At 46.4% G+C, this 12,472-nt stretch overlaps 1 protein-coding gene across 3 annotated transcripts in view; it reads left to right on the top strand.

Annotated features, from left to right (window-relative positions):
- The window catches only part of Plpp4 (phospholipid phosphatase 4), a 144,016-nt gene that overhangs the window by 79,733 nt on the left and 51,811 nt on the right, over positions 1–12,472 (top strand). For 2 of the 3 annotated variants that reach the window (XM_057779295.1, XM_057779294.1), the window contains exons 4-5: positions 1,476–1,539; positions 3,388–3,512. In XM_057779295.1, coding sequence (XP_057635278.1) covers positions 1,476–1,539; positions 3,388–3,512 — 189 coding nt within the window. The remainder of the gene's footprint in view (positions 1–1,475; positions 1,540–3,387; positions 3,513–12,472) is intronic. The other variant, XM_057779296.1, reaches the window with a different exon arrangement.

Raw genomic sequence — 12,472 nt, 5'->3', positions numbered from 1 at the left:
CCCTTTCCCCACTCCGTTCATAAATGGCCAGGAATGTTCCATCTCCACTCAGGTGTTTAGTTTTCCCTTTTCATCTCAACACATCCAGCTAAAAGCATGCGCACTGGCAGCTGTGATGGCTAGGCCACAGCACCGTCTGCTTGTAGAAGGACTCCTCTGTCTCCCTTGATGAGAATGGATCACTCGAGGTAGGGTCTTCCCGAAAATGCCCCTCTGCTACACCAATCTTACATGAGTCTCTGCTGGTATCAAGAAGCTGATATTTGCCAAAGAGAAATGGTAGCTCACAGGTTTTATTACTCAACAAAGCAGAAGAGGGCCTCCCTGAGTTTCTGTTGCTTATGAAAGACATCTGGCCTTCATCACACTGACCGTGACGACTCTACCTCTTAAGTCTTCTTAACAAACTGTAGCAGGGAAGGTCAAGGTTTTTATAGGAAAGGATATTGATTCATGTTGCTGCCCCTTGTGTTTAGTCTGCCCCTTATCTTAGAAGGTTTCCAGGCTGCTTGAAGAAGGTCCCTGGGTTGTATATTTTAAAATAATGTATTCTAAAAATTCTTGCTGGTTTAGATGACAAAAGTTACCTTCTGGACTCTTCGCCCTCTTGGGAACAGTGATGGACAGCTGTTGGTAGGTGATGGGTCAGGGATGACAGAGGCCTGGCGAGGCTGTCCTGCTCTTCAGAAGGATTCTGGCAGCAGCTCTGATTCAAATTATGTCTGAGGAAATTGCCAGGAGGAAATAAAAAAAAAAGTTATGTGTCTTGCTACTAGTAAAAGAAATTCTAAGCTGGGCGGTGGTGGCACACGCCTTTAATCCCAACACTCGGGAGGCAGAGACAGGTGGATCCTTGTGAGTTCGAGGCCAGCCTGGTCTACAAGAGCTAGTTCCAGGACAGGCTCCGTAGCTACAGAGAAACCCTGTCTCGAAAAACCAAAAAAAAAAAAAAAAAAAAAAAGAAATTCTACATGCCATTCTATTAAATCTGTTTATATCAGGCTAGCAAGTGATGGATGGGTTTGTTTGGGAGGCTGAAAATTCTGGTCATGAAGGAAAGATTTCTTATCATAGGAATGTGGCATTTTATGGGACAATCTCCATAGTCCTTCCCCAATTATATTTTGCTCTAGCAGCAAAGCTTCACTATGTTTCTAAAGTATTATTTAACAACTCTGTGGTCATAAATTAAGTGTAATTATAGGTGATGACAACAATAATAATAATGAGAGTGATGGCTGATGACCATGATAATGGTGGTGGTCACCATGGTGATGGGTGACAATAGTGGTGATGATGATGGTGACAGTAGTGATGATGATGATGGTGGTGACGGTAGTGATGATGATGCTATGTTGATGATAATGGTGCTAATGATGATGATGATGGTGGTGGTGGTTATAGTGATGATGTTTTTTTTTTTTAAATGCAAGATCCAACTATTTTTTTTTCTGTCTGTTGGTTTTCTTTTGTAGCGGTGTCCTTGGCTCTTGCTTTGAATGGAGTCTGCACAAACACTATTAAATTAATAGTGGGAAGGTAAGTTCCAAGAAGAGACAAATGATGGTTTATACTACCAAGTTGTCTGCATGGGAACCATGACGCCGGGTAGGACAGATTCCAGGGTGTCAGATTTTCCCTTAAATTGTTGCCGTTCTGGGATTTCTGACCTCCAGTACAGCTTTTCTTTCCTTTGAATTATGAGCTCACTATTTTAGGGAGGAGTTCACTAGCACAAGCGTGTCCCCTGGCTGACTGACCACACTTTCTTCTGGCCGAAGCCTGCTATTGGCCTTTCCAGAGCCATCCATTGCTTTCCCAGCCCCAGGCCAGGCTTCTGCACTTGTCAGTTTTGGCCTTTAGCAAATTAATAAGATCACTTCTATATTGCAGTTTCCTTTGGGGCGAGATGTATGGGCTGGCATTTCAGATCTGCCTTTCCGCCACACTCCTCTTACTGCTCCTGAGAAATGATGTCTGGTTTCCATTTCCTCTCCCTTCTCTCCGGCTGCTCTGGTAGAGAGTCAGTCTCTGGGGAGATGAGAAGCCCGAAGGCCTCTCAATACTACAGCAGACTTGAGCTCCAGCTTCTAGCTCCTGGCCTTGAGCAAACGAGATTCCATTACAACCTCAGCAACAGGGTGCTAGGCTAGGCATCAAGGAATGGAAGATGGGCAAACCTGGGTTAATAAAAGACCCTATACTGCAATGCTCTTCTGGATCCCTCCATGCTTAGCATGTAGTTGGGGTCCAGATAAAGTGCTGATTCTAGGGGCTTACCCCCTGGGGTTCTGGTTAAGTAGGTGGACAATCGTTGCCTTGGAGAAACACTGGCTGGGTCCGAGAAACACAGCACAAGAGCGGGTCTGATAGATTCCAGAGCTAGGAGGATCAGTGCATGAATTCGTCCGTGACAGGAGTGACCCAGTGTGCATGGTCAAAGGGAGATGTGCTTACAGCTTTAGCAGGCCTCGCCCGTGTTATCCACACAGCGATCTTGGCTGACTTGCTACAGAGTAGTGGGCTGGCACACCTCCACACTGGAATCCTTACTTGAGTAGGGCATTCAAACACATGGTCAAATGTTGGGCACAGGATTCACTTCTGCAGCTTGTGTTTGCCACGAGAGACCTTGGCAGTAGTGTCGTCTCCTTCAGACCCCTGACCCTGCCTCAAGGATTGGCATAGGCATTATATGACCTGGTGAATGTGCAGTGCCTGGCCCTGCACCCACACTCAAGGATAAGTTAATATTAGCCGTGGTTGCCCTTGAATGGCTTCAAGGCCAGATCCACCCTTCTTTCCTCCAGAGATCTCTGTCCCACTTTCGCTTTAGGCCAGAGACACTAGCCTAGGTTACTGAACTCCTCATACTGTGTGACTGAGTCGTCAAGTTTCCCAGCCAGGCTGAGGGCCACAGATTGAGGCAACTGGTCACCAAAACTTGGCATGTAGGGGTGTCATGTCCTGGCCTCTCAGAAACGGGGGAGGGGGGCAGGGTCTAGATTGGTGGAACAGTAGATCAACATTCTTTCTACTTTGCTGACACCATGCTTAGGTACCTCAGGAAGTTCCACTACTTAATGCTCAAGACCTCAGCTTTGATGGGGTATTGGTTTCCCTTTACAGATGTGGAAATGATAGTGGGGAAGGCTGAGACCCCCCTCTGGCTGCAAAACTAGCCCCAGTTCCGATCTTTCTGAACCCCAAAGCCTGAGAATACCCCAGCAACTGTATTCAGAGGATTCTGGGGGAAACTCCCATTGTTGATGACAGAGGGGCCTTGCAGAGGGGCGGGGGTTGTTGGCGGTGGGGGGAAGGGATCAGCTTGGGGTTTGTTGTGATGGCAGAGTTGTATATTGAAAATGTCCATGGTGTCTTTTGTAGACCTCGCCCCGATTTCTTTTACCGCTGCTTTCCAGATGGGGTGATGAACTCGGAGATGCACTGCACGGGGGACCCTGACCTGGTGTCCGAGGGCCGCAAAAGCTTCCCCAGCATCCACTCCTCCTGTAAGTCCAAGGCGAGGGTGCTTTTGTTTTCCTGCTCAGTTTTTGGGGGGTTGTTTAAATGAAGAGAATGGTTTGGGTACCTGAATGTCAGCACGGTGCAATTTTCTTCACTGTGGGGTAGATGGCTGAGAGATATAACGTTCCATGGGCGGTCATGAGAGCTGGCGGTCAAGGCATTGGGCTTTATCTAGTGTTGCATATGTTGCTTCTGTGAGTTTGGAAGAATGTGGCATGTGACATTTCACCCCTGGATGGTATGACTCAAGAATTTGACAGTGCAAAGGGAACTTGCCAAGCTCCTGGACACTTCTGTTCAATTCGGCATTGTGTCTAGTATTTTTTCAAATGAAGGTGAACATATATATAACATGTATACATATACATACACATGATGCCTATGAAAATGTGTATGCTCACATGTACCTCAATATATAGTTTCACTGTAGGCACTGGAGCCTGGATCAGCCTGACACACAGACTAGTCTGAACCAAGTAGCAGCATGGTAGAACAGGAAAGCCACCGGACTCTGAATTGTGACACATCCTGGCTCTGCCAGGTCTTAGCACTTTAAAGTCACCTTTCTGAGCCTCGGGTCCCACTGTGTTTCATGGAGATAGGTAGGAGTGAGGGTTAAAGTCAGAGATGATGCTTACGAACATTTCTGGAGGTCCATTGTTTTATTTAGTCCCCCAAGTATAAGGCACTTGGGGGCTGGGCTTGTCACTGTCGCTCTCCTAGTTGTCATTTATGACCGGTGTAGCAGGCTGTCTATGATGTTGTGGAACTTGGGCTATTGGAGACAGACTAAGGCTGCAGGTGACTGACTACCTGAAATGGGAAAGGCTCCTGTCAGACTGTGAAGTTCTTGGTTTGCCACGGGTCTAACCATTGTTTACTTTTGGCAAGCCTCTTATCTTAATGGGATTTCTCCCAAATCCTGTGCTAAAGGTGCACTGTACCAGTTAGTGGCTGAATTGAGAAACATCGGAAGGCCTCTCTGTTTGGACATTTCCCCCAGAGATACAGGGAAGTAGGGTCTGTCGATGAGCTATGGGAGTGACACACACTCTAAGGATCATTGCCAGCCCTGTTGCAGCACTGCAACCTTCCAGGTTGGGGCTGATCTCTTCTTATACACAAAACAGTGAGGCTCAGACAGGGTCAGCTGCTGATCTGAGGAAGGCGGCCTCGGGCATGGTGGTGTTTTCAGCCTTTGGAAGATTTACTGCAATTCAGTGTTCATATGCCGTGTTAGTTAATGCCTCGTTTCCTTCTCCATAGCTAAGAAGATTATGGCAAGTTGAATATTGTCCCTCTTCCTCTAGGCCTTAGTCCTAGAACTTATAAACATGACTTTATTGACTTTATTTTTTTAAGGGTTGTAGTTAATAGTACTGTAATAAATATTAGAAATTTGCCAAGGGACTTACGTCAGGAGTTCTCAACACACACACACACACACACACGCACGCACGCACACACTCTGACTACATAAGAAAATGGATGTGTTAAATAACTGGTCTACTCTGACCATTCTCCATGTATGCTTTTTGCTTTAAAGAAACCTTAGTGTTTAATTACCAAAGGGAATAAAACCCCACAAGTTAAGGATATTTAGGTAAACTCTTAGATTTAGGAAATTTCCCAAACCAATGATAGATATTCTTTTTCTAAGAACTTATTTAGCTTTATTTATTTTTTTTATGTGCATTGGTGTGAAGGTATCACATCTCCTGGAACTGGAGTTACAGACAGTTGTGAGCTGTCATGTGGGTGCTGGGAATTGTACCTGAGTCCTCTGGAAGAGCAGCTGGTTAGCAGATGGCTAACCCCTGAGCCGTCTCATCCGCCCTAGTAGATGTTCTTACGGGAGACAGGCAGAGGAGATTGGAGATTGAGGCGGGGAGAAGACTAAGTGAAGACACCCCAGGATGAAGCGATGCAACCACAGACAGGGAACACCTGGATCCGCCAGAGCTGGGAGATGCTCAAGGACTGGTTCTTCTGTAGAGCCTAGAAGAAGTGTGGCCCTGCTGACGTCTGCATTTTCAGTTTAGGAATTCTGCTCTCCAGAGCTATTCGGGAATGAGTGTATGTTCCGTTACCATATTTGTGACAGCTGTTTCAGCAGCTTAGGACGTTTATAAACAGTCAGATCCATAAGTCCAAATGAGTGGGCTTCAGAGCCACCATACACTGCTTTGTGATGCCACTGAAGTGCCAATGCCAGGACATGGGGATAGAAGAACATGTAGCCCAAGGTTGCTCTGGGCTTGGGGCAGAACGAGAGAGTGCTTCTCTCCAACCTTGCTATTCTCGGGTCACAGTTCATGTGAGTGTATGGTTTGTGGTCAGGTGCCAGTTGGAAGGGTTCCTGCTATATTCGATTATTATGCCCTTACTGTCAAGGGTTCCAAAGCTGTAATGTTGTAAGGGGTCTGGAATAGTATTTAAGGTGGGGGTCAGCTCCTATAGGTTCTCCATCCACTTCATTGTAGGTAGGTTTACTCAAGTCCTCTCTTGTTGGCGTTGTGTTGTTTCTTATAAATGTATGTATTGCGTGTGTACATACACATAGGTGTATATAATCATGTGCACATGTGCACGTGTGTGTGTTGCATATGTGGAAGCTAAAGGTTGACATGCAGTATCCTCCTTGGTTACTCTCTGCCTTATGCTTTTACCTGGAGCTCAGTGATTGGGCTAGGCTGGTTTAATAAAAAGCTACCGAGATCCACCCATCTCTGCCTTACTGGTCTGGCATTCCAGATATGCATCCCCATGCCCAGCTTTCTTTTTTTCTAAAATATGGACCTGGAGATCCTAATTCAACTTCTTATACTTGCATGGCAAACACCTTACTAACTGAGCCATCTTCTTATCATTATACTTCTAGATTACATTTTGCCCCCCACAAAGACTTACTGCTAATGTTACATTCTAAAGGGTTTTTAAAATTTAAGATCACAAGGACATAAAACCTTTCCTAAAATAGAAAATCTTTTTATTATTATTATTTATTTATTTATTTTTGAAGAAAAAAAAATTTTCCGCCTCCTCCCCGCCTCCCATTTCCCTCCCCCTCCTCCCGCCCCTCTCCCCCTCCCCCCACTCCTCTTCTCCCTCTCCAGCCCCAAGAGCAGTCAGGGTTCCCTGCCCTGTGGAAAGACCAAGGTCCTCCCCACTCCATCCAGATCTAGGAAGGTGAACATCCAAACTGTCTAGGCTCCCACAAAGCCAGAACATGAAGTAGGATCAAAACCCTGTGCCATTGTCCTTGGCCTCTCATTAGCTCTCATTGTCCGCCATGTTCAGAGAGTCCGGTTTTATCCCATGCTTTTTCAGTCACAGTCCAGCTGGCCTTGGTGAGCTCCCACTAGATCGGCCCCACTGTCTCAGTGGGTGGGTGCACCCCTCGTGGTCCTGCCTTCCTTGCTCATGTTCTCCCTCCTTCTGCTCCTCGTTAGGACCTTGGGAGCTCAGTCCAGTGCTCCAGTGTGGGCCTGTCTCTATCTTCTTAATCCTGGCTTTTCAAACATTTGACTGAGGACCGTAGCATAGCTTAGTGTCTGCTGGTGCATTTGAACTTGGTCAGGAAGTATCTCTCATGTGCATACCTCAAGTGGACAGACTCTGCACCTTAGAAATTAGTAGACAAGTCTTAAAGAAATTTTTATTTTAGATGTGTGTTCTCTCCTCCTCTGCCAAAAGCTGGCTGGTTTTCTCACAGGCTTCCTCTGGCTGCCTGCCTTGCAGATGTGGCTGGCAAGGCAATGTGCTCAACAGGCTTTTGGGCAGAGGCTGTTATAGATGCCCCTTAAGATGCTAGTTCGGTCTTGCTGGCAGACAAGATGGGTTTTGATGACATTGTTTGCATCTGTGCTCTTTCCCCTACTTGTGACCAGGCAGTGTTAGCTTGAAGTGAGCTGCCTCATTCAAAGAGAAAGCCATCAGTGCTGTGCCCTGGGGTTCTTATTGTCACTCTTAGGACGCCTCACGATTGGTGTGACTTTTTACTCCTCAGAAGGGATGACCTCAGTGGACCCCATTTTGTTACAAATACTCTATGTTCCTTACAAGATCAGTTTTCTAGTCTAGACTTGAGTGGCTGGATGAGGCGGATCCCAGGCTAAAGAGACGTGGGCTGGGCTCCTCTAGTCACAGATTGCTGGTAGTTGGATGTCATCCACATTCTCATATCATCCTGGTGAACGCTTGGTTTTTCTTCAGTCTTAAGAACAGATATCAGTTTGTTTTGGAAAGAAAAGAGCTTGGTCTGAATCTCCCTTATGTAGCTGAATGGCTCTAGTGTGGTGTGCTCATGCAGCAAGCAGCAAAGCCCATAGCAGCATCCTCGGGGGATTTGCTCCGGGGGACGGCCTGGGTTTCCTTGACTGGAAGAGCAGAGACCACAACTGCACAGAGCAAGTGGTTTGAAATTCAGAATTTAAAGAAGCGTTAGCATTGCGCCTTCTCCAGGGGCTGGATATGAGGGTGTTCAGAACAGGGAATGGTCTCAAGTTTTGATTGGCTATCAGTTCAGCTTCTGGGAGGAGGGAGAAGTAGGAGATAGCAAATCATGGTCCTGTCAAGCTGTCAAGAAACCTCTGTCCTGAAAAACATAGTGGCTGTCAAGAACTCCTTTCCCCCGCAGGTGAGAGCAATAGCATCCAGGTGTCAGCATGTGGGCCACTTCCAGCCACTGCTCCTGTCTCTAGTCACTTTGTACTGGAGCATCAAGATGCCCGTTCATCCACTTGTCCACAGTATTCATGGCAGGGCTGAATAGTTGTGAAAAAGACATAGAGCCCATGGAATTATAGTGACGATCTGCCTTTTGTGAAGAACGATTAGTAGCCTTGCTGGTACCAAAGCAAGAGTATCACAAAACATCGCTAAGGCAGGATACCTGTAATTACAGAAAGAGGGATGTAGGGGACAGAGGAATTGTGGGACTGAGAGCAGTCTAGACTGCATAGCAAAACTCTTGTCTTAAATCAGCTGGGCTGGTTAGATTTTTTTGTCAACTTGACACAAGCTAGGGTCATCTGGAAAGAGGGAACCTTCTTTGAGAAAATGCCTCTGCAAGATTGGCCCATAGACAAGTCTGTGGGGACATTTTCTTGACTAATGATAGACGCAGGCAGTGCCATCCCTGGGCTGGTGGTCCTGGGTGCTGTAAGGAAACAGATTGAGCAAGCCATGGCGAACAAGCCAGTAGGCAGCACTCCTCCATGGCTTCTGATTCACTTCCTGTCTCCAGGATCCTGCCTTGTCTTTCTTCCCTGACTTCCCTCAGTGATGGGCTGGGATATGGAAGTATAAGCCAACTAAACTGATTTTTCTCCAAGCTGCTTTTAATCCTTGTGTTTATCGCAGCAATAGAAAGCAAACTAGGACACCATCCTACCCACTAAGCTAACAAGCAGCTAGAACAAGACCAGTGCACTCCAAACACACACACACACACGCACGCACGCACGCGCGCGGATGGTCTTGTTCATTTGTTTGCTTTTTAAAATGGTGCTGGGGATGGAATCCAGGGCCTCGGTATTGTCGAGCAAGTGCTGTCCCTCTGATTTGCATTTCCAGCCTGGAAGTCTCATTTTTAAACAACTCTGCATAAAATAGGGCAGCTCTGGCTTACGGGATGCATTTTTATGGCAGAGAAGGGTATAAAAGCATATCGATTATAGCTGACTTTGTGAGCCCTTGGTCTTTAGCGGGTACTGGGCTGCACACTGGGAGGAAAAGGCAAGGACGAAGTTGACTGTGTCCTTCCTGAATATGAAGGCAAACTCTAGAGTTGGGATGCCGTGTGATGCAAGTAGGGAGACCTAGAAAGGGAATCCGGGGGCGGGGACAACTTCCAGGAGGGAAATCTCCATGGTTTCTCACCAGAGAGTAACACGAGTTATGTATCTTGAGGTTTTTATGCTCTTAGCATGGAAATTCAGGTTATCAGTCATTTCCACGAGGGTCCCCAGGTCACAGTGTGCCTGAGGCACGTGTGGGGGAGGTGCTTTTTAGGGCTAGCCTGAGTCACATGAGATCCTGTCTTAAAATAAGGACACTTAACTTTTGCTCCCCTGCCCCTTTGTGACTTCTTAAGGACCCATTCTCTACCACTGGTCATCTGAAATGACACATCCCACTTGACTTCTATTTCTGTATTTATTGGCCCGGTCACTGGATGTGTCTTTTTAATTGGGAATTTTGTCGCTCCTATTACTGCGCCCCTGTTTCTTTTCTAGGTCTGTATGGGCAGATACCAAGTCACTCTTTCGTTATCTTTCCTTTCCTGTTGTCTGTCGTCTTTGTCGGCTTTCTATTCACCTTCTTGGAGATTTAAAACCTACAGAACTGTATAAAGTTCTATAGAATTGGCATTAATTTTTTTTCTATTTTTAATTTCTAAGAGCTTTCTCAAACTTGATATTTTTAACAAATTTAATACTTTTTTCTTTTTCTCACAGACAGGATAACTCTTATCTCTGTGTGTCTGGAGTTTCGCCTTGCCTTCTCTATATCCTCACCTGCTGCTCTGTTCAAAGACCTGGTGTTCTCAGTCGTGTGTTCTAACTAAGGATGGACAGTAAAGCTACTTAGACAAGGCCCATTAGCACTGCCACAGGTGACTGGGAGGGAGAAGCACTCAGTCACCAGGCCCTGCTTGTTAGCATCTGGCCTTCGCCCTGAGTCTGTTGCATCCTCAGGGACGGCTCCCTGTTTTTTCCAGAGGTGTGAACCAGAGCTCCAGGTGCTATGCAGGAGACCTTGGTGCTTCTTGAGTTACCCACTAGACTTTCGTCAGTCAGCGTGTTTTCAGTCTGATTATTCCATGGTTACTCCAAAGCCCAAACCCAAAACGTTGAGACTCAGGTTGTAGGTGACTTCTGGGCTTTAGAGGATTGGGAGTGCGAGGCTTGACCTCTCCTCTGCTTGCCTATTCCTGCAGTCCCCACTCATCTGCCTTTCATTGTACCTGGTGCCTCTGGCTTCATAATTAGCAGGGTCCCATGGGTTGAAAAGGCTGCTTCTTACAATTGCTATCCCCTATAGCCAGGACGAGTGAGCTGTCCTCAGCTTGGGAAATTAACAACTTTATCGCTACCTCCTTCTCTTCTCCCTGCAGTGGGGTGGAGTGCAGGCATTGACAGGTGGAATCCACATTTTGCTTGAGCTTTTCAGGGTTCTCCAGAACAACAGAGCCAATAGACTGTCGTTCAGTCTTCTTTCTCAAGACATGTATTTGCAGGAATTGTCTCCTGGGGTGGCTAGTCTTAAGTAGGGCAGCCTGGCAGGTTAGAATTTCAAGGAAAAGTTGATGTTACCATCTGGAAGTCAAAATATATCAGACAGATCATCAAGGTGGAATACTCAAGGTGGCACTGGTTTTTGTTGAATTGTAGAATCTCTTGTAGCTCAGACTGACCTTGAACCCAGGCTGAGTATCTGGGTGACTGTCTGGATATTACCTATGTGTGCATGTATGCATGTATAGCCAAAGGCAATTTTGCTGATCCTCCTGCCTCCACCTCAGAAGTTCTGGCATGACAGGCAGGCCCCATCTTATCTGGTTTGCAAAGTTCTAAACATCAAGCCCAAAGCTTTGTGTTTGCCAGACACAAGCTTTACCGCTGAGCTCCATGCTTCGTGCCGGAAATTGAAGCCAGGTACTTACACACAATAGGCAAATTATCCACCTCAGAGCTGTGTTCTCAGCCCTCTATGTGGCGCTTCTAAAGACAAATTCTTTCCTATTGAGGAAACCCTAGTCTTCCCTATTAAGGTTTATAGCTGATGGGACGAGCCCCACTAGCAGTGCAGCGTGAAATCAGGATATTTAAAGTCACCTGACTGCAAAACTGGCACTTCCCAGGATGCAGCAATGTTTAGCATGGCTTGAATCAAGCCACTGGCAACTGTCATGAGTCACGCTGATATAAAGTTAGCCACCATTTTGCTGCTCCACGTCGCCACCGTTTTGAAGTCAGAAACATCACTGGGATGCTCCGATGCCTTCAGCGTAGATGATCCGTTTGTTGTTAGGTTCCTGCTCAGCCTCGGTGGTGTTTCTGACAGCAAAGTCCTTGAAAGCAGAGTGTGCACCAGTGTGTCTGACTTCTCAAGCTCAGCATCTGGGCATTTGTTCCTGGCAGTGGCATCTAAATAGGTTTTAGCTACAACTTGGGAAATTATCACAAGATCTCATCTATGCCAGGTTGAACTCTGTCAAGCATGAATATTCAGTGTCATAAAGCAGCTGCTGCTTAAGTGGCCAGGCTGTCTTTTGCATGGAGAAGGAGGGACCAGGGGAATGGGAAGGGGTGACAAGATTCATTTGTTGTGCCTCCTTTGATGGAACACCATCGCTCTCATGGGTTTTTGTTGGTGGGCAGAATGCTTGGTATTTGCTTATTTATGCTTCTTTTAAGCATTTACTAAAAAGGGCATCAGCTACATAGGTCATTGGTTCAACCAAGACATATTGCTGGTGATTTGAGATCACACCTTGTGCGAATTGTCTCATAGTATAAACAGTAAAGCTTCCGATCTTACTGTCATGCCAAGGAGTATCAGCAGACGTGTGTGGCACAAGCTCTTCACAGTTCTCTTCACCGCACCTAAATCATTATCTTTCATCCCAAGCTTCCAGAACAATTGGCAAGATTCTGAGGAGCTACTGAATTTATTTAGTCCTGTCTTTCTACTCATGGGAAGATCTGCATCCATGTTGAATGGCTTGCTTGACGAGACAAATGTCTAGAGGGAGAGAAAGCTCAGTTAGGTACTAGGAGTTAAACCTAGGGCTCTGTGCCTGCTCACATGTGCTAGGCAAACATCTGTCTCCCAGCACGGCAAGCATCGCCCTCTGGAGTAGCGTGTCTCCATTGTTTATCATAGCCCCCCAACTCTTCCTGTGGAGCTGGTTAGACTTACCCCTAAGTCCCACTAT

The sequence above is a fragment of the Chionomys nivalis genome, chromosome 8, assembly GCF_950005125.1.
Source record: "Chionomys nivalis chromosome 8, mChiNiv1.1, whole genome shotgun sequence".
Lineage (NCBI taxonomy): Eukaryota > Metazoa > Chordata > Mammalia > Rodentia > Cricetidae > Chionomys > Chionomys nivalis.
Note: the sequence above shows the minus strand (reverse complement) of the source record. Positions and strands in the feature narration are given on the sequence as shown.